Genomic DNA, 20,516 nt, shown 5'->3' on the forward strand with positions numbered 1-20,516 from the left:
GCAGGAGTTATGAGTACTTCCTGTTTCACCAGTAGGTGGCGCTGTAAGTGTGACTCAATACCGATGAATAGATGTGTTCAGAAGGTGACCTTCATGAAGCGTCAGCAATTTGGTGCAAATCGGATGATGTATGCAGGAGTTATGAGGACTTTCTGTTTCACCAATAGGTGGCGCTATAAGTATGACGCAATACTGACACATAGATATGTTCAGGACAGAACTGTCATGAAGCGTGAGACATATCGGACAAATCGGATAATGTATGGAGGAGTTATGAGGACTTCCTGTTTCACCAATAGGTGGCGCTATAAGTATGACGCAATACTGACACATAGATGTGTTCAGGACAGAACTGTCATGAAGCGTGAGACATATCGGACAAATCGGATAATGTATGGAGGAGTTATGAGGACTTCCTGTTTCACCAATAGGTGGCGCTATAAGTATGACGCAATACTGACACATAGATGTGTTCAGGACAGAACCGTCATGAAGCGTGAGATTTATCGGACAAATTGGATAATGTATGGAGGAGTTATGAGGACTTCGTGTTTTATGGCGAAATGTCAAACTTTGGCGGGGCGCCACGGCAAGGGTGTTTGGTGAAAACTCAATTTTTTTGATAACTTTTGATCACAAAGGTCTTAAGATGAAGCTGACCCGATATGAAGTTGATCGGATGAAATCTGTAGGAGGAGTTCGTCAAAGTACGAGGCATGGAAATGGTCAAAACAAGGACAAAATGGCACATTAAAAGCAAAATGGCGGCCTTCCTGTTGCATGTTGGGTATAGCTCCAAGAGACATTTTAGTGTGTCTCCATGAAATACATATGCCCACCGAATTTCGTTCGCCTACATCAAACTGAAAGGTGGGGCTCGCCATTTTAAATTTTCCAGGGGGCGCCCTTGAGCCGTTTTGCCACGCCTATTTCCGTCACCCATGAATTATCAAATTTTTCACCGGGCCTGACATATCTGCAAAGTTTCATCCGTTTTAATCGATGTTTAGGCCGCCAAAAAGGCATTTGTTTGGGGAGAAGAACAAGAAGAAGAATAACTAGTGCTGCGAGCAGCAGTGAGCGGGCCCTCGCACCCCACGCGGGTCGGGGTGTGGCGCCGTTAAAGGGTGTGCTATTTCGGTGTCCAGTACTGACAGAAACTTCCTGTCACCAGTAGGTGGCGCTCTAAGCGTGACTCAATACCGACGCATAGATGTGTTCAGGACAGTACCTTCATGAAGCGTGAGAAATGTTGTGTAAATCGGACAAAGTATGTAGGAGTTATGAGGACTTCCTGTAAGCAGTAGGTGGCGCTGTAGGTATGACGCAATACTGACCTACAGATGTGTTCAAGATGCGACCTTCATCAAGCATGAGCAATTTGGAGTAAATCGGATAATGTATGTAGGAGTTATGAGTACTTCCTGTTTCACCAGTAGGTGGCGCTGTAAGTGTAACTCAATACCGACACATAGATGTGTTCAGAAGGTGACCTTCATGAAGAGTCAGCAATTTGGTGCAAATCGGATGATGTATGCAGGAGTTATGAGGACTTCCTGTTTCACCAATAGGTGGCGCTATAAGTATGACGCAATACTGACACATAGATGTGTTCAGGACAGAACCGTCATGAAGCGTGAGATAAATCGGACAAATCGGATAATGTATGGAGGAGTTATGAGGACTTCCTGTTTCACCAATAGGTGGCGCTATAAGTATGACGCAATACTGACACATAGATTTGTTCAGGACAGAACCGTCATGAAGCGTGAGATATATCGGACAAATTGGATAATGTATGGAGGAGTTATGAGGACTTCCTGTTTCACCAATAGGTGGCGCTATAAGTATGACGCAATACTGACACATAGATGTGTTCAGGACAGAACCGTCATGAAGCGTGAGATATATCGGACAAATTGGAAAATGTATGGAGGAGTTATGAGGACTTCCTGTTTCACCAATAGGTGGCGCTATAAGTATGACGCAATACTGACACATAGATGTGTTCAGGACAGAACCGTCATGAAGCGTGAGATATATCGGACAAATTGGATAATGTATGGAGGAGTTATGAGGACTTCCTGTTTCACCAATAGGTGGCGCTATAAGTATGACGCACTACTGACACATAGATGTGTTCAGGACAGAACCGTCATGAAGCGTGAGATATATCGGACAAATTGGATAATGTATGGAGGAGTTATGAGGACTTCCTGTTTCACCAATAGGTGGCGCTATAAGTATGACGCAATACTGACACATAGATGTGTTCAGGACAGAACCGTCATGAAGCGTGAGATATATCGGACAAATTGGATAATGTATGGAGGAGTTATGAGGACTTCCTGTTTCACCAATAGGTGGCGCTATAAGTATGACGCAATACTGACACATAGATGTGTTCAGGACAGAACCGTCATGAAGCGTGAGAAATATCGGACAAATCGGATAATGTCTGGAGGAGTTATGAGGACTTCCTGTTTCACCAATAGGTGGCGCTATAAGTATGACGCAATCCTGACACATAGATGTGTTCAGGACAGAACCGTCATGAAGCGTGAGAAATATCGGACAAATTGGATAATGTATGGAGGAGTTATGAGGACTTCCTGTTTCACCAATAGGTGGCGCTATAAGTATGACGCAATACTGACACATAGATGTGTTCAGGACAGAACCGTCATGAAGCGTGAGATATATCGGACAAATTGGATAATGTATGGAGGAGTTATGAGGACTTCCTGTTTCACCAATAGGTGGCGCTATAAGTATGACGCAATACTGACACATAGATGTGTTCAGGACAGAACCGTCATGAAGCGTGAGATATATCGGACAAATTGGATAATGTATGGAGGAGTTATGAGGACTTCCTGTTTCACCAATAGGTGGCGCTATAAGTATGACGCAATACTGACACATAGATGTGTTCAGGACAGAACCGTCATGAAGCGTGAGATATATCGGACAAATTGGATAATGTATGGAGGAGTTATGAGGACTTCCTGTTTCACCAATAGGTGGCGCTATAAGTATGACGCAATACTGACACATAGATGTGTTCAGGACAGAACCGTCATGAAGCGTGAGATATATCGGAAAAATTGGATAATGTATGGAGGAGTTATGAGGACTTCCTGTTTCACCAATAGGTGGCGCTATAAGTATGACGCAATACTGACACATAGATGTGTTCAGGACAGAACCGTCATGAAGCGTGAGATATATCGGACAAATTGGATAATGTATGGAGGAGTTATGAGGACTTCCTGTTTCACCAATAGGTGGCGCTATAAGTATGACGCAATACTGACACATAGATGTGTTCAGGACAGAACCGTCATGAAGCGTGAGATATATCGGACAAATTGGATAATGTATGGAGGAGTTATGAGGACTTCCTGTTTCACCAATAGGTGGCGCTATAAGTATGACGCAATACTGACACATAGATGTGTTCAGGACAGAACCGTCATGAAGCGTGAGATATATCGGACAAATTGGATAATGTATGGAGGAGTTATGAGGACTTTGTGTTTTATGGCGAAATGTCAAACTTTGGCAGGGCGCCACGGCAAGGGTGTTTGGTGAAAACTCAATTTTTTTGATAACTTTTGATCACAAAGGTCTTAAGATGAAGCTGACCCGATATGAAGTTGATCGTTTGAAATCTGTAGGAGGAGTTCGTCGAAGTACGAGGCATGGAAATGGTCAAAACAAGGACAAAATGGCACATTAAGAGCAAAATGGCGGACTTCCTGTTGCATGTTGGGTATAGCTCCAAGAGACATTTAAGTGTGGCTCGATGAAATACATATGCCCACCGAATTTCGTTAGCCTACATCAAACTGAAAGGTGGGGCTCGCCATTTTAAACTTTCCAGGGGGCGCTCTTGAGCCGTTTTGCCACGCCCATTTCCGTCACCCATGAATTATCAAATTTTTCACCGGGACTGACGTATCTGCAAAGTTTCATCCGTTTTCATCGATGTTCAGGCCGCCTAAAAGGCATTTGTTTGGAGTAAAGGAGAAGAAGGAGAATAATAATCCTTCGAGTTTCAATAGGGCCTCGCACCGCCAGTGCTCGGGCCCTAATAATCCTTCGAGTTTCAATAGGGCCTCGCACCGCCAGTGCTCGGGCCCTAAATATGAAACTCAGCACAGGGAAGGTAGCATAAAAAAATAAAATAATAAAACAATTACAGCAACAACAAGAACACATGGAGTAAAACCATTATAAAAACGCTTTGATGTACAAAGCGAGACTTGTGAGCGAGTTTTATGCGAATTAAGTTATATCGAATTAGAAATGCCTTATGGAAACAGTAAAATTCGATTAAAACTCATGAAAATTGACAAAAAGTTTGTACTGTCGATCTCGTCAGATTTTCTCTTGTTCTTGTTCGGTCATCATGCACGGATCTTTATCCGATTTAAAGCTCTAGATGGAAACGCACGTTCACCGGCTTTATTCGCATTCATATTTTTAGCGATCATCACATAATTCGATTGACAAGTGGATGGAAACATGGCTATTGTAGGCTAGTCTCATATCCTCAGGCAGGGCATTCTAAGGTTAGGAGCCCTAACTGCAAACGCCCGGTGACCTTAAGGCACAAGCCAGGCAGAGGGCCCAGACAGAAGAGCCCGACCTGTAGCGTGTTCCAGCGTGATGACCTCCTCTCCTGTCCTGCCAGGTGAAGAAGCTGCAGTATGAGAACCGCGTGCTGCTGTCCAACCTGCAGCGCTGTGACCTGGCGTCCTACCAGGGCCCCGCCCACCCCGCTCGCCCCGCCCTCATCACCATGGAGACGGACGCGGAGGCGGGGGACTCGGCCGAGTGCCTCCCCGGCCGCGAGGGGCCCGTGGGGGGGGAGAACCCCCCGCCGGATGAGACGGAGAGGAAGAGGAGGATGAAGGTGGCTGGGGTCGGAGCCCCGCCCTTCGCCCTGGGGCTCAAGGACCACGAGGCCCTGCTGGCCATGAGGGACCAGGCGCGCCTCATCACCACGGCGATACAGCTGCTGACCGCCCCCGACTCCAACTGCCTCTCGTCCTCCCTCCCTCCTCCACCCGTCCACCAGAAGATCTCGGCCGGTGGGGCCGCGGAGGCCGACGCCCCAGAGAAGCCTCCCCCCCCGGTGCGCTCTCTGTCCTGGGCCCCGGAGCTGGCCGACAGGCCCCTGGTGGGGGCCCTGACCAGCCGCCTGCAGGCCCTGCAGACCCAGCTCCAGGCCTTCGTGGAGCGGGTGGAGGTCCTGAGCGGCCCCCCGGGGAGAGGCCAGCCGGAGGAGGGGCCAGCCTCTGGCGACGGCGTGTCGGCCGCGGCCTCGGCCTCCACCCTCGTGTCCCCTGACCTCCGTTCCTCTGACCTGCCGGCCGGGGAGGTCACCGCTGAGCAGAAGGTAAGAAAACTCTCTCTCTCTCTCTCACTCTCTCTCTCACTCTCTCTATCTCTCAATCTCTCTCTCTCTCTCACTCTCTCTCTCACTCTCTCACTCTCTCTTTCTCCCTCTCTTTCTCTCTCTCTCGATCTCTCTCATCTCTCTTTCTCTCTCTTTCTCTCCCTCTCTTTCTCACTCTCACTCCCTCTCTCTCTCTCTCGATCTCTTTCTCTCTCTTTATCTGTCTTTCTCTCTTTCTCTCTCTTTATCTCTTTCTCTCCCTCTCTCACTCTCTCACTCTCTCTTGATCGCTCATTCTCTCTATCTCTCTTTCCCCCCCCTCTCTCTCTCTCTCTCTCTCTTTCCCTCTCTTTCTCTCTCTCTTTCCCTCTCTCCCTCTCTCTCTTTGACTTGTCAATCGTTTCCTATTCTTTAATTTTAACTTCGGAGCAAGTTTATTTTCCTCCCATTCTGCTTGGTTGTTCAAACCCGTGGTCCAGCTTACTAATCCCCCCCCTCCCCCGCGCCCCCCGCCTCCTCATCCCAACCACCGCCCTGACTCCGCCCTGCCCTGGCTCTGCCCTGCCCTGGCACTGACCGCTGACCGCACGCATGCTGTTATGATGCATTATAACCTGCCAATTCACACGCATGCTGCCTCGACACCTCTCAGAGCCTTTTACAGATGCTCAGGCCTCAAATGGAGACTAGCGCTGCAGAACAGACGTCTGGACATCACAGACGTCTGGACATGACACAGACGTCTCGACATCACAGACGTCTGGACACAACGCTCCCCGTTTATCCTCCTTATACAGGACAGTCCACCACCCCATCGATCGATTGATAGAAGCCATTGAGTGTGTTGAATGAATAGCTAGTGGTTGTGGAATCATAGCCACTGAGAATGGGGTCTTGGGGATCCTGATCGTGTGGCGCCGTGTCCTTAGAGGTACAGTCGTGTCGTGAAACGTAGCTGTAGTTCATGCGGGGTGGTTTTCGGAAAATGACTTAATTATTCTATCTGTACACCTGTATCGGATATAGTCGACTATTTTGAGTGATGCAACTTTGTTTGATTGCTGAATGATCCAGTGATGTAGTAGTTCACACACACGGGAGTGATCTATGCTTAGACTTCAGCTCCATTAGAGGCCACTAAGAAAGTCCCAACATCCTGCGCTCTCTTCTCCCTCCTCCATCCCTCCCCCCCTCTCTCTCTCTCTCTCTCTCTCTCTCTCTCTCTCTCCCTGCATGGGCACCATGACCGTCGCTTTCTGCACTCGTCCCGCCCCCTTCTCTTCGATTCTTTTAATCCCCCTCTCCTCTCCCCCTCTCCTCCTCCTCCTCTCCTCCTCCTCCTCCTCCTCCGCCCCTCCAGCCGTCTCCCCTCCTCCTCATCCCGCTCCTGGTCCTGTTCTCCACGCTGTCCTACGCCTCTCTGACCAGACTCTTCTTCCTCTACATCCTCTTCTTCATCCTGTGACGGACGACATCTTTTCTGTTTTGGTTTTTCACGACCGTGTGAACCACGGGGGTCATTTCTGTTTGATGTCTTATTATTTTGGTGTGGTTTGGTTTTGTGTCCCCCTCCTCCCCCCTCTCCCTCTCTCATTCCCTCCCTGGTTTCTCCTCCATCTCTCCCTCCATCCCACCCTCCTCCTCCCCCCATCCGTGTGTTCCCCCTCTTTCTTTCTCCCTCGCTGGGTTCTTTTGTTTTGGTTTTCTCATTAACTTGCCCATGCATGCATGCAGCAGCCCGACTGTAGGGACCAATCAGAGCCTGAGGGCAAAGGTCAGCAGGAAGAGGAGGAGGACAGCAACAGGAAGCAGGAGACCGGCCAAGACCAGCAGGGGGAGGAGCCAGACGCCGGACTGGTAGGTCACACAGAGCCCCGATTCACACACACACACACACTCTCACACACACTCAGTCAATTCACATATCCCCCCCCCCCCCCTCCAACACACACACACACACACACACACACACTCGGTCGATACAGCATGAGACTCTTACTCTCAGAGTCGTAGGTACCTATATAACTCATATCATGTACATATGACAAAATTAAGATCTATTAAATAAAGATGTATTTTTTACAGACACACAATATAATGCACATGCAGACACACACACGCACACACATGTACTGTACACTCACACACATTCACAGTCAAACACCATGCACGCATACACACACACACACACACACACACACAGACACACACTCTATTGACTCAACAGGGAGGGTTGTAAAACAATTTCAGTTGTAATTGAGTGGAGAATCACTCAGATCCTGTAGTGGTGACATAAATAGTCCAGTATGAATGGAGGAAGTGTCCCTGTCGTTTTGTTTGGCCTTTCAATAGGGCATCGCCATGGTAACGCCAGCTGGGAGGGGGAGGAGGGGCAGAGGAGAGAGCACCATGGAGCCCAATAGGAATAGAAACGCAGTAGAAACGCAGTAGAAACAGTAGAAGCCCGTATGCTGAAAATAGAGTGTTTCCAGTCTGTCACCTGGGCTGTCCATGTATACAGACTGATTCATTTCAAAGGCTTGACTGTGAAACGTAAACCACTTTGTGCTACACTGGGCAAACATATGAAATGAAATGCGGCATTTGTGTGTGTGTGTGTGTGTGTGTGTGTGTGTGTGTGTGTGTGTGTGTGTGTGTGTGTGTGTGTGTGTGTGTGATTGAAGGGTCTGGCTGAAACTGAGCTCTTTTCACTCACTTCACCTTTGAGAAATGGAATATGTGTGAAGTCACCCAGAGCCTCAGGCAAAGAGATAGAGAGAGAGAGAGGTGGGAGAGATAGAGAGAGAGAGAGGTGGGAGAGATAGAGAGAGAGAGAGAGAGAGAGAGAGAGGGGGAGAGAGGTGTGAGAGAGAGAGGGAGAGGGGGAGAGGTGGGAGAGAGAGGGGGGGGTGTGAGTGAGAGAGGTGGGAGAGAGAGAGGGAGAGAGAGAGGGAGAGAGAGGTGGGAGGAGAAAGAGAGAGGGAAAGAGTGAGATTAAGGGAGGGAAAGAGCGAGGTGCTTATGCAGAGCCATGTTGACAGATCAGAGAGAGAGAGAGAGAGAGAGAGAGAGGTGGAGTAGACTGCTCATGCAGAGCCATGTTGACAGATCAGAGAGAGAGAGAGAGAGAGCTTCAGAGTCTCAGCTCAGCGAGGACGAGCACCAACTGGAGGACTGTCTTCACAGGTTGGCAGGGACTCAGTAAATATTCACACTGCTGCTGAGCATAGCTAGAATACTGTGTGCTACAACTGGCTCTGCTTAAAACCCCCAAGAGCCCCCAACCAGCAGAGCACTGACGTCCATCCCCCATTGCTCTATGTAAAGCACATTGAAATGTGATTTGATTGTGAATGTGATTACAGTGTTCCTGGTGTCATTCTCCACCGGTGGTTGGGGCGGGGCCGGTGGGTGAGGCGGGGCCAGTGGTTTGGGCGGGGCCAGTGGCTGGGGCGGGGCCAGTGGTTGGGGCGGGGCCGGTGGGTGAGGCGGGGCCGGTGGTTGGGGCGGGGCCAGTGGGTGAGGCGGGGCCGGTGGTTGGGGCGGGGCCAGTGGCTGGGGCGGGGCCAGTGGTTGGGGCGGAGCCAGTGGTTGTGGCGGGGCCGGTGGTTAAGGCGGGGCCAGTGGTTGGGGCGGGACCAGTGGTTGGGGCGGGGCCGGTGGTTGGGGCGGGGCCAGTGGTTGGGGCGGGGTCGTGTTCTGGGGTCTGGCTGGTAAGGCGTTGGCTGGTAAGCCCCGTGGGGGCTGTTGGAGTTGAGGAGTGAGTTGTCCTAGACTGTGTGGACGGGAGGATGACCGGTCAGGCCCTGGATGAAGGTGGAGGTGGTGATAAGGAACGGCGCGTAGCTCGGGAGGTAGAGCGGCCAGCTGGGGATCAGAAGTGCGCCAAAGTGTCCTTGAGCAAGACACTGAACCCCAAAATCACTCACGGTGCGTCACGTGGCGCAGTACCTAGTACTGTCACCTCACAGCAAGAAGGTTTGCATGTTCTCCCCGTGTTCGCAAGGGTTTCCCCCATGAAGAACCCAATATGAAAAAACATGCAGAAGAACCGAGCACTAACGCTGTCTGTCCCTGGCTAGCCTCCACTAAGCCCTGCTGGTGGGGGGGGGGGCTAGCCTCCTCTAAGCCCTGCTGGTGGGGGGGGGCTAGCCTGCTCTGGCCCCCGCTGGTGGAGGTGGGGGATAGCCTCTTCTAAACCCCCGCTGGTGGAGGGGGGGAATAGCCTCTTCTAAACCCCTGCTGGTGGAGGGGGGGGGCTAGCCTCCTCTAACTGGTGCTTAGTGGAGGCTGACTGATAGTTATGGCACTTGGTCGATTCCTCTCACTCAACAGCCAAATGAAGCGTGCGACAGCCCTTACAATGAGGTGTGTGTGTGTGCGCGTGTGTGTGTGTGTGTGTGCTGTCAGAGGTGTTGTGATGTGCTGTGATTCCACCAGCTAAAAGCAACATTGATTAACTGAGAAGTGTAATGTTTTGTGTTTTCTCACAATGTGCTTTCCTCTCTCTCTCTCTCTCTCTCCCTCCCTCTCTCTCTCTCTCTCCCTCTCTCTCTCTCGTTCTCCCTCCCTCTCTCTCTCCCTCTCCCTCTCTCTCCCTCCCTCCCCCCCCCTCTCTCTCTCTCTCTCTCCCTCCCCCTCTCTCTCCCTCCCTCCCTCTCTCTCTCTCTCTCTCTCTCTGTCAATTCATTTAAATTCTACGGGCTTTATTGGCAAGAAAGAACGAATGTTCATATTGTCAAAGCAACTACACAGGAACAGTATACAGCTGCAGTTTACATGAACAGATGAATCACATCTCTCTCTCTCTCTCTCTCCCTCCCTCCCCCCCCCCAGCCTGGGCAGGTCAGCGAGCTGCAGGCTCTTCTTCTGGAGGCCAGGGAGACGGCCAGGAGAGCCCAGGACCAGCTGGCCCTGGAGAGACAAGCACACAGAGACCACAGCTCCCTTAAACTCGCACAGGTACACACACACACACTCACACACACACACACACAACACACACACACACGATCACACAGCTCCCTGAAACTCGCACAGGTACACACACACACACACACACACGATCAACACTATGTTGCTGTGAATCTCGTTAACTCTCACTAACTGGTGTGTGTGTGTGCGTGCGTACGTCCATGTGTGTGTGTGTGCGTGCGTGTCCGTGTGTGCGTGTGTGTGTGTGTGCGTCCGTGTGTGTGCATATGTGTGCGTGCGTCCGTGTGTGTGTGTGTGTGTGTGCGTGTCCATGTGTGTGCATGTGTGTGTGTGTGTGTGTGCGCGTCCTCAGCTCCAGGAGGAGCACCAGAAGGCGCTGTTGCGCCGGGACTTCCAGCTGCAGAGCGTGGGTCTGCAGGCGCGTCTGCAGCAGCGCGTCTGGACCCGGGAGAGGACCTCGCTGGTGGGGGAGTCCCAGCAGCTCCACCACACCCTGCTGCTCACCTGCCTCAAGCTGCGCTGCTTCCTCAAACAGTGGCGGCTCGGACGCCGGGCCGACGGCGAGGACAAGGACGTCCTGGAGGTACGCAGCCGGGAGGGACACGACGCTCAGACACGGCTCGAACGCTCATCCGCTTAACGAGGGACGATCACACGGGAGGCGCTTGATTCAACTGGGGTGCGCTTGATTATAGGGGGGTGGATTAGCTATCCGGTCCAACGATTTCAGTGGAACAAGAGACAGCTGGTCTTAGCAGACATGGCTCAGATACTCGTTGATGAAGTGGCGATTACTTGGGGTGCGCTTGATTTATCTGCCCAGTCTGGTCCTGGGCAGCACAGCTGGTAGAGCAGGAAGCTTCAGGGGTTCAGCGGCCACTAAACTTTGAGGTTGGTTGTGTCAAGTGATTGACAGGTGTGTGTGTGTGTGTGTGTGTCCAGGTGAACAATCTGAAGGATCTCTACCTGCTATTGGAGGAGGAGAATCTGACTAGCCCCGCCCACCAGCCTGATAACAAGATGGCCGCCTCCGAGGACCCGCCCCTCAGCCCCACCATCAAGGAACTCTATATTCTGGAGAAGAGCTACAAACAGGTACACACACACACACACACACACACACACACACACACACACACACCACACACACCCCCCACACACACACACCACACACACACACCCCCCCCACACACACACACACCACACACACAGACACACACCCCACACACACACCACACACACACACACACACACACACACACACCCCACACACACACACACCCCACACACACACACACACCACACACCACACACACACACACACACCACACCCCCCCCACACACCCCACACACACACACACACACACACAGACCACACACACACACACACTACACACACACACACCACACCCCCCCCCCCCCCACACACACACACACCCCCCCCACACACACACGTCTCACCTCGTGTCCCCCCCATTGTCCCCCAGCCCAGCGGAGAGAGCAGTACCCTGTCGGACCTGACGGCGGCGCTGCAGGACCTGAGCGTGGAGCTGCGCGAGGAGCGGCGCGGCGCGGAGGAGCTGACCCAGCAGTTCGCCCGCGCCAAGGCCTGCTGGGAGGTGGAGAGGACCGAGCTCAAGAGCCTCATCACGCAGGTAGAGAGAGACCGCGCCCAAGAGCCTCATCACGCAGGTAGAGAGAGACCGCGCTCAAGAGCCTCATCACGCAGGTAGAGAGAGACCGCGCTCAAGAGCCTCATCACGCAGGTAGAGAGAGACCGCGCTCAAGAGCCTCATCACGCAGGTAGAGAGAGACCGAGCTCAAGAGCCTCATCACGCAGGTAGAGAGAGACCGCACTCAAGAGCCTCATCACGCAGGTAGAGAGAGACCGCGCTCAAGAGCCTCATCACGCAGGTAGAGAGAGACCGCGCTCAAGAGCCTCATCACGCAGGTAGAGAGAGACCGCGCCTGCCGTCTAGACAGGGAAGACCCGGGTCAGAAAGAGAGATCGGCGTTTGGAGATATCGTTTGATTTACCTCAGAGTTTGGCGCTAACGGGTCTGGTCCGTATTTCTCCTTGTAACGGGTGTACTAAATCAAATGCGCCCTAAATACCATAGAGCCTGATGTGGGGCCGTTGGCCGCAGTAGCAGGCTGATGAATGGGCGTGTTTGTTTCGTCTCACGGTACCCGGGCAGCGCAGCCCAGGGCTGGACGGAGTCACCGCTGATGAAGGGTGACGGGACCGGGGGGCCGTTCGTCACGGGCACCCCCGGCAAGGCTGCGGCCCCCGGGAGGATGATGTAATGTGTGAGATATGAATCAGCTGTTGGTAATCTAGTTCCTCACGGCCTGTATCAGCTCTGGCGAACGCAGGGGAACTGTTCACCTCCCGGAGCCATTTTCCATTTCTTACAGTATTTCTATCGCATTGTGCCTCTGGTTACGTGTGTGTGTGCATGTGTGTGTGTGTGTGTGTGTGAGCATCTGTGTGTGTTTCTATGCAGTGTGTGTGTGCCTGCCTGCCTGCGTGCGTGCGTGTGTGTGTGTGTGTGTATACCTTGTGTGTGCCTGCCTGCCTGCCTGCTTGTGTGTGTGTGTGTGTGTGTGTGTGTGTGTGTGTGTGTGTGTGTGTGTGTGCGCCTGAGGGGTCTGTCAGTGAGAGATAGGTTTAATATCTCTGTGCCAGAGACAACCACATAGCAGCCGTCGCCGTAATGACTCCAATTAACCAGCTCAGAGACAGGCTAGCAAGGACATCTGCAACTAATGTTATATACACACCCCAGAGACCTGTGACTAATGTTATATACACACCTCAGACACCTGTGACTAATGTTATATACACACCCCAGAGACCTGTGACTGATGTTATATACACACCTCAGAGACCTGTGACTAATGTTATATACACACCCCAGAGACCTGTGACTAATGTTATATACACACCTCAGACACCTGTGACTAATGTTATATACACACCCCAGAGACCTGTGACTAATGTTATATACACACCTCAAACACCTGCGACTAATGTTATATACACACCTCAAACACCTGTGACTAATGTTATATACACACCTCAGATTAATGCTATATACACACCTCAGACACCTCAGACTAATGCTATATACAATACACACCTCAGACACCTGACTGATGTTATATACACACCTCTGACTAGTGTTATATACACACCTCAGACACCTCTGACTGATGTTATATACACACCTCAGACTAATGTTATATAGACACAGAGCATAGAGAGACAGGCTAGTGAGGACACCGGTGACTAATGTTATATACACAGAGCACAGAAAGACAGGCTAGTCAGACTAAAGTTATACACACAGATGATAGAGACAGGCTACAGGAAATAAGAACGTAGACACAAAGAGATATCTGCTTGGGCCTTTCCCAGATCAGCCCTGGGGGGCTTTTTTGAGATAAAAATGTACGGACTAATCTTTTATGGCTTAATGGCAGCTTGATTTATCTTGCTTTGATTTTTTTCATAAAACCAATTAGTCATACCTCTCTGAGCACACACACACAAACACACACACACACACAAACACACACACACAGAAACACACGTGCACACACACACACACACAAACACACACATGCACACACAAACACACACAAACACACACACACACACACATCAGAGCAGCAGTGCCAACCACATCAGAATGGCGTTCTAGCATCGCATTACCAGCTGTTGAGCCACACTAAATAAACCACACTGGCATCTACTGTCCAATCGGATGCTAGATGGTGTATATTGTTCTGTGTGTATCAACGGTCTACATTTAATATGTTAATGTAGGCTAAAGGCCACGATATACTTTTAACTACGCGTTTGCGTGCCCAAGATGGCCACCAGGCGTAATTTGTGTTGGCGGCGATTGGCAAATATGCACTTGTATGCGTGTAGGTATTTTTACAAAGCAAGTATATTTAACGCTTAAAGACCCTACGAGGAGTTTCGGGAAGCGGAAGTGTTTTCCGCCCAAAAAGACCACATTTCCCATGAGCCTTAGCTACCTGAGCCGGGTGTTTTGAAGACGGAACAATGGCCACCGACGAGGTAATTACATAGGTCTTACTAGTAACGTTACTTTTGACAATATATAACGGTAATATTTAAATTATTCTTCGTGTTGTCGGCGGCGTAGGCTACTGCAGTAAATCGTTTCGTCATTCCTAGGAAGTTCTGGACGACCCGACCACAAAATAATAATCTAAAAATAAACTACATACAAGAAACGACATTTGTCGAAAATGGACACATAAACAAGTGTGGGTAATGTAGTTTCACCCACATTAAAATGAGACTGTTTCGTAACCAAAAATAAACTCCTCGGGGTCCCTTTAAGTGACTGTGGTTAAAACAGTCCTTAGACGGTAAACGGTGTTTGATGTGAGAGCCTGCTGGCTCAGAGTCTTCCAGGTGTCTCATCTGTCCCAGACACCCGGAACCTCAGCGCTTGTCAGGGAAGAAGCTCGTTAGGAGCGCGGCTCGTTAGGAGCGCGGCTCGTTTGGACTTTAGAGAACGCCCCTCGGTAGATTGGCTGCCAGACGGTCCATTAAGCCCTTATAAGGCAGGGGCTTCACAACACCCTCGGAGACAGCGGACGATGAATTGGTCTCCCTCAGAGTGAGTGTGTGTGCATTTGTGGGGCTGTGTGTATGTGTGTGTGTGTGTGTGTGTGTGTGTGTGCGTGTGTGTTTGCGTGTGGGTGTTTGCGTTTGCGTGTGTGTGTGTGTTTGCATGCATGGGTGTGTGTTTGCGCATGTGTGTGTGCGTGCGTGTTTGTGTGTGTGTGTGCGTGTGTGTGCATGCATGGGTGTGTACGCAGGTGTTTGTGAGAGCTGTGAACCAGTCAGACTCATAAAACCATGAGCCCTGGCTGCTCCTCCTGACCTCTGAGCCTCTGAAACCTGACTGGGTTCATCTGGACTGAAGAGAGGGAGGGAGGGAGGGAGGGAGAGAGAGAGAGAGAGAGAGAGAGAGGAAAACAAAGAGATGTGAGTATGAGGGAGGAGAGAGAGGGCGGGAAGGAGAGAGAGAAACAGAGAGTGAGAGAGAAAGAGAGAGGAGAGTGAGAGAGAGGAGAGTGAGAGAGAGAGAGGATAAGCATAATGGGATCTTCAGCTGTTGTGCAATTAGTAGAATCCGTGTGGGCCACAGGCTTCAGAAACACACATGACCTCACTTCCTGGATGTGTTCCCTGTGTACAGCTGGTCAACGGGTGGGGGTGGGGGGGGGTTCTCTTAGAGGGGGAGGATGCAGAGACATGAAGCATGTTCAGTATCACTGATAAACATCCGTCTAGGGATAGAGAGAACATACCACATGAGTAAACACACAGAGAGATGGGAGGATGGATGGGTGGATGACATACAGAGATGAGGAGGGAGGGATGGAGGGATGACAGACACAGAGAGAGAGAGAGAGAGAGGATGTACTTACATCTGTACATACACATGTACTTACTGTAAATCACTTTGGATAAAAGCGCCTGCTAAATGACTGAAATGGAAGTGGAAAATATAGGGATGGACGGATGGATGGCTGGATGACATATTTGATATAACCAGGCCTTTCAATCAAATCACCCCCTGTATCTTCACCAGTCTCTCCTCCTCATAACTTAGACACTGCCTCTCTCTCTCCCCTCCTCTCCTCCTCTCTCCCTCTCTCCTCCTCCTCTCTCCCTCTCCCCCGTCAGTGGGAGGGTAAGACGGGGAAGGCGGCCGTGCCGGACCCTCCGGACCTGAAGGTGGCGCTGAAGCGTGAGCGCGAGGAGCAGCAGCACCTGCTGGCCGACTCGTACGCCGCCGTCATGGACCTGACCAAGCAGCTGCAGATCGGGCGGCGCAACTGGAGCCGTGAGAAGCTGGAGCTGCTGGAGCGCCTCCGCCAGGAGAGGGGGGGGGGGCGAGCAGAGGCGCCGCGACGCCCAGCAGGGGGGCGGGGCACAGGTGAGGGGGGGACAGGGGGGCGGGGCACATGTGAGGGGGGGGGGTGTCGGGGTGAGATGCCACAGGTGGGGGGAGGGGGCGTCGGGATTACAAGATGCACAACAGGGCGAGGTGAGCCTTCAGGCTATTAGCAACATAAAAAACCCTCCAACGGCATTGTGGGATAGCGGAGCAAGACGACAGAGGAGACAGGAGAGCGTGAGCAGGGAAGGATGTTACTCTCACAGTTGAGCTGAGCTGGTGGACGTCAGTCTGGCTGAGTCTATTTCTGAATCTGCTTCTGTGGCTGGGTGACGGACTAGAGCAGGAATGTAATGATATAATATACTGTGTGTGTGTGTGTGTGTGTGTGTGTGTGTGTGTGTGTGTGTGTGTGTGTGTGTGTGTGTGTGTGCGCCCCAAGCTAACAAGCTGGTCTTTAATTAAGTCATTTCAGACCAAGGGCCCTGTCTGGACAGAGAGCCATTCTCCACTCATCCCTCCTCTCCTCCTCCTCCTCCTTCTCTCCTCTCCTCCTCCTCCACCCCCTCCTTCTCTTCTCTCCTCCCCCTCCTTCTCTCCTCTCCTCCTTCTCCTTCTCTCCTGTCTTCCTCCTTCTCTTCTCTCCTCCCCCTCCTTCTCTCCTCCTCCTCTCGCTCCTTCACTCCTCTCCACCCCCTCCTTCTCTTCTCTCCTCTCCTCCACCCCCTTCTTCTCTCCTCCTCCTCCTCTCGCTCCTTCACTCCTCTCCTCCTAAGACACAGTATCATCGAGCCAAGAAGAACGTCTCTCTTTCTGGCCATGTTCTTCCCCCATCCTCCCTCACTGAGCCACAACCCTAACCCTCACCCTAACCTAACCCTAACCTTCACCTTCACCCTCACCCTCACCCTCACCCTCACCCTAACCCTAACCCTCACCCTCACTCACACCCCCCAAACCAGGCTTCCTCTTCTCCTGGCTCTAAACACAGTAGTCATGCTCACCGGAAAGTCTGATAAACCCCCACATCCTCCCTCCTCTGTCCCTCTCCCTCGCAGAGGAAATGACTGGTCAACTGTGTGTGTGTGTGTATGTGTGTGTGTGTGTGTGTGTGTGTGTGTGTGTGTGTGTGTGTGTGTGTGTGTGTGTGAGATCATCCCTGTGACGTGTCCTCAGTCAGAATGGCTGGTATTCACAGTGAGGGTTCTGTTATCAGGAGATACTGAGATCCTTGTTCCTCAGTCATCATGGAGACTTCCTCCTCCTCCTCACCTCCTCCTTCTCACCTCCTCCTGCTCACCTCCTCCTGCTCACCTCCTCCTGCTCACCTCCTCCTCCTCACCTCCTCCTGCTCACCTCCTCCTCCTCACCTCCTCCTGCTCCCCTCCTCCTCGTCACCTCCTCCTGCTCACCTCCTCCTGCTCACCTCCTCCTGCTCACCACCTGAGGGCCTGAGCGCTGTTTGTTCATGACAACATCTGGTCCAGCTGTTGCTCTACTATTTATGTAAATGTTTACTCTATTTGTTTATGTGCACATTGTTTGCCTCTGTGTACAAATAATGCTTGATTTGATTTGATTTGATCTCTCTCTCTCTCTCTCTCTCTCTCTCTCTCTCTCTCTCTCTCCTCCAGTCTCTTCATGACAAGCCCTCAGAGGAAGAGGCTTCACCGGACACAGTCACCAATGGAACAAACTCACCAAGGTAACGTTTTAAAACCCCTCCCCTTTTACTAACAGCAATCAACCAATTATCATCAAAATCAATCAATCAATCATTCAAAAAAAGCTTAAATCTAAAACCTAAACCAGAACATTGTGCTCTGATCTGGACTAATACAATTATTTTCTATTCTCTCCTCTCCTCTCCTCTCCTCTCCTCTCCTCTCCTCTCCTCTCCTCTCCTCTCCTCTCCTCTCCTCTCCTCTCCTCTCCTCTCCTCTCCTCCACTGTACTCTACTCTACTCTACTCTACTCTACTCTACTCTACTCTACTCTACTCTACTCTACTCTATTCCAGGACCAAGTCCATCCCTTCTCTGTTGGAGTTGGGGGGTCTCCTGGGGGCGTGTCCTTTCCTCCCTAGCCAGGAAGTCAAGGGCTCAGCCAATGGGAGGGAGGAGGGCCAGACCATGACCCCGCCCCTTCTCCCTGCGCACACAGACCTGGGCGACCTCACCACCAAGAACTGGGCCTATTTGACCAATGAGACGGCCGGGCTGGAGCGGGTCGGCGACGCCTCCAAGACGTGGGACGGCCCCAGCGGAGCCGGCGGCAGCCTGGGGGCGGAGCTTGGCCTGGAGAGCGTCTGGCGAAGCTACACGGCGCCGGACCGGACCGGCATCCGCATCTACTACAGCCCCCCCACCGTGAGGAGGGCGGAGAGCGGCCGCAGACCGGACCTGGGCTCGGGACCCGCGTCCTCCGAGGCCGGGGGGGTCCTGGAGGTCCAGGCCTCCTCCTCCTCCTCCTCCTCCTCCCCGCCACCTTCCTCCGAGGCCTCCTCCTCCTCGTACCAGCAGTGGCTTAGCTCGCTGTCCAATCAGCATCGGGCGCTCCTGGAGGGCAGGGCGGGGCTTGAGATCTCCGGCAACCTGAGCGACGACATGAAGGAGATGACCAACGTGGTCCGCCAGGCCATACGCTCCAGCTCGCTGGAGAGGAAGTGCAGCAAGGACGCGGGGAGCCAGACCGGCGCCGCCAACTGCTCCACGCAGACCGCCTGCTTCGTCAGCGTGGGCCTGCAGACCGACGCCCCGCCCCCTTCCTCCCGGGGGGCAGGGCTCCACCCCAAAGCCTGGTCGCCACGTCCCTCCTCCTCGCTGGCGTCGGCCCGCTCGCGCCACATCTCGTCCTCCCTGGACAAGGTCCACGGGCGCATCGAGCGCCCCTGCTGCTCGCCCAAGTACGGCTCGCCCAAACTCCAGCGCCGCGTCTCGGCCGGCTCCGCCCCCCGGCTGGACGGCTCGTCCTCCTCCCCGTCGGCGTCCTCCCTCGGGTCGCGAGAGCGCCCCCTGTGGAGCCTGGCGGCGGCGCAGCGCGGCCCGGCAGGGGGGGGCGGGGGCTCGGCGTGGGCGCGCTCCACCACCACCAGGGACAGCCCCGTGCTCAGCGGCCTCAACGACGGCCTGTCCTCGCTGTTCAGCGTGGTGGAGCACGCCGGAAGCGCCGAAGCCCTCTGGGGGGGAGGGGGAGGAGGGGCGGGGGCCGGGCAGAGCCAGGGGGCGGGCCCGGGCGGGCAGCCTGCCGCCGGGAAGCCGTCTGGGGCCGCGGCGGCGGCGGCGTCGGGGGGGCCCGAGGCCGGGGGCCAGCAGAAGTACGGCCTGGTCCAGGAGTTTCTCAGGAACGTGTGTGTGGGCGTGGGGCCCCCGGGGGGGGAGAGGCCCCAGAGGGAGGCGGGCGGCGGCGTCCTCGGGGCGGCGGACGAGCCGAAGCCGGAGTGCGTGTCCGTCGGGGCGGGGCTGGCGGGGCTCGGCGGGAACGACAGCGTCACCAGGATCGTCAACAAGAGGTTCATGAGACACATCCCCAGGGAGGAGCTGGGGGTCGCCGTGGCAACGGTCAAAGACCCCGCCAACGCCGCCAGGGAGCTCGCCACGGGCTCCGGCCCGGAGGTGAGACTGGCCACACACACACACACACACACACACACACACACATAAAGACACACTCTAAACTCTCCCCCCTCTGTCTCTCAGGACCTGGCCTGTGAGTGTTCATCTCAGTCCCTCACTTCCTGTTTCTCCCGGCCCTCCCGATCCGCCACGCGTCATTCGCTGGGCTACTGCAAGCACCGCCCCCAGGAGGCTCCCATGGCAACCGAGGAGAAAGGAGACACCTGCAATGAGTGACACGAGACACTCGCACTGCCACACACACAGACACACACACATACACTCACACAGACACACACACACACATACACTGCAACGTTGATACTTTGCATGCATAGATCACATTACTGCCACACAAACAAACAAACAAACAAACAAACAAACATGCACAATTTAACCTACAAATGCTGTCCTACACACACACACACACACACCTACAAACTGCCCACCCACAACACACTGCCACAAGCACATTACACATACACTACGTACTACACACAATCCGACAACCCTGCCACATAAACCCACTGCCTCTCACACTCTCTCTCTCTCACACGCACAAATACACACACACACACACACACAACCAAAAACCCAGGAATCCAG

At 52.9% G+C, this 20,516-nt stretch overlaps 1 protein-coding gene across 1 annotated transcript in view; it reads left to right on the top strand.

The window, feature by feature from the left end:
* Positions 1–20,147, top strand: part of LOC311315442 (microtubule cross-linking factor 2-like) — a gene marked incomplete at both ends in the record, with an annotated part of 71,381 nt that extends 51,234 nt beyond the window's left edge. The window contains 11 exon segments of the mRNA XM_084446112.1: positions 4,700–5,407; positions 7,142–7,264; positions 10,244–10,369; positions 10,695–10,925; positions 11,285–11,437; positions 11,830–11,997; positions 16,083–16,283; positions 16,285–16,335; positions 17,931–18,001; positions 18,317–19,910; positions 19,995–20,147. Coding sequence (XP_084302238.1) covers positions 4,700–5,407; positions 7,142–7,264; positions 10,244–10,369; positions 10,695–10,925; positions 11,285–11,437; positions 11,830–11,997; positions 16,083–16,283; positions 16,285–16,335; positions 17,931–18,001; positions 18,317–19,910; positions 19,995–20,147 — 3,579 coding nt within the window.
* Positions 20,148–20,516: the final 369 nt, after the last annotated feature.

This window comes from Borostomias antarcticus (genome assembly GCF_949987555.1).
Source record: "Borostomias antarcticus genome assembly, chromosome: 11".
NCBI classification, from domain to species: domain Eukaryota; kingdom Metazoa; phylum Chordata; class Actinopteri; order Stomiiformes; family Stomiidae; genus Borostomias; species Borostomias antarcticus.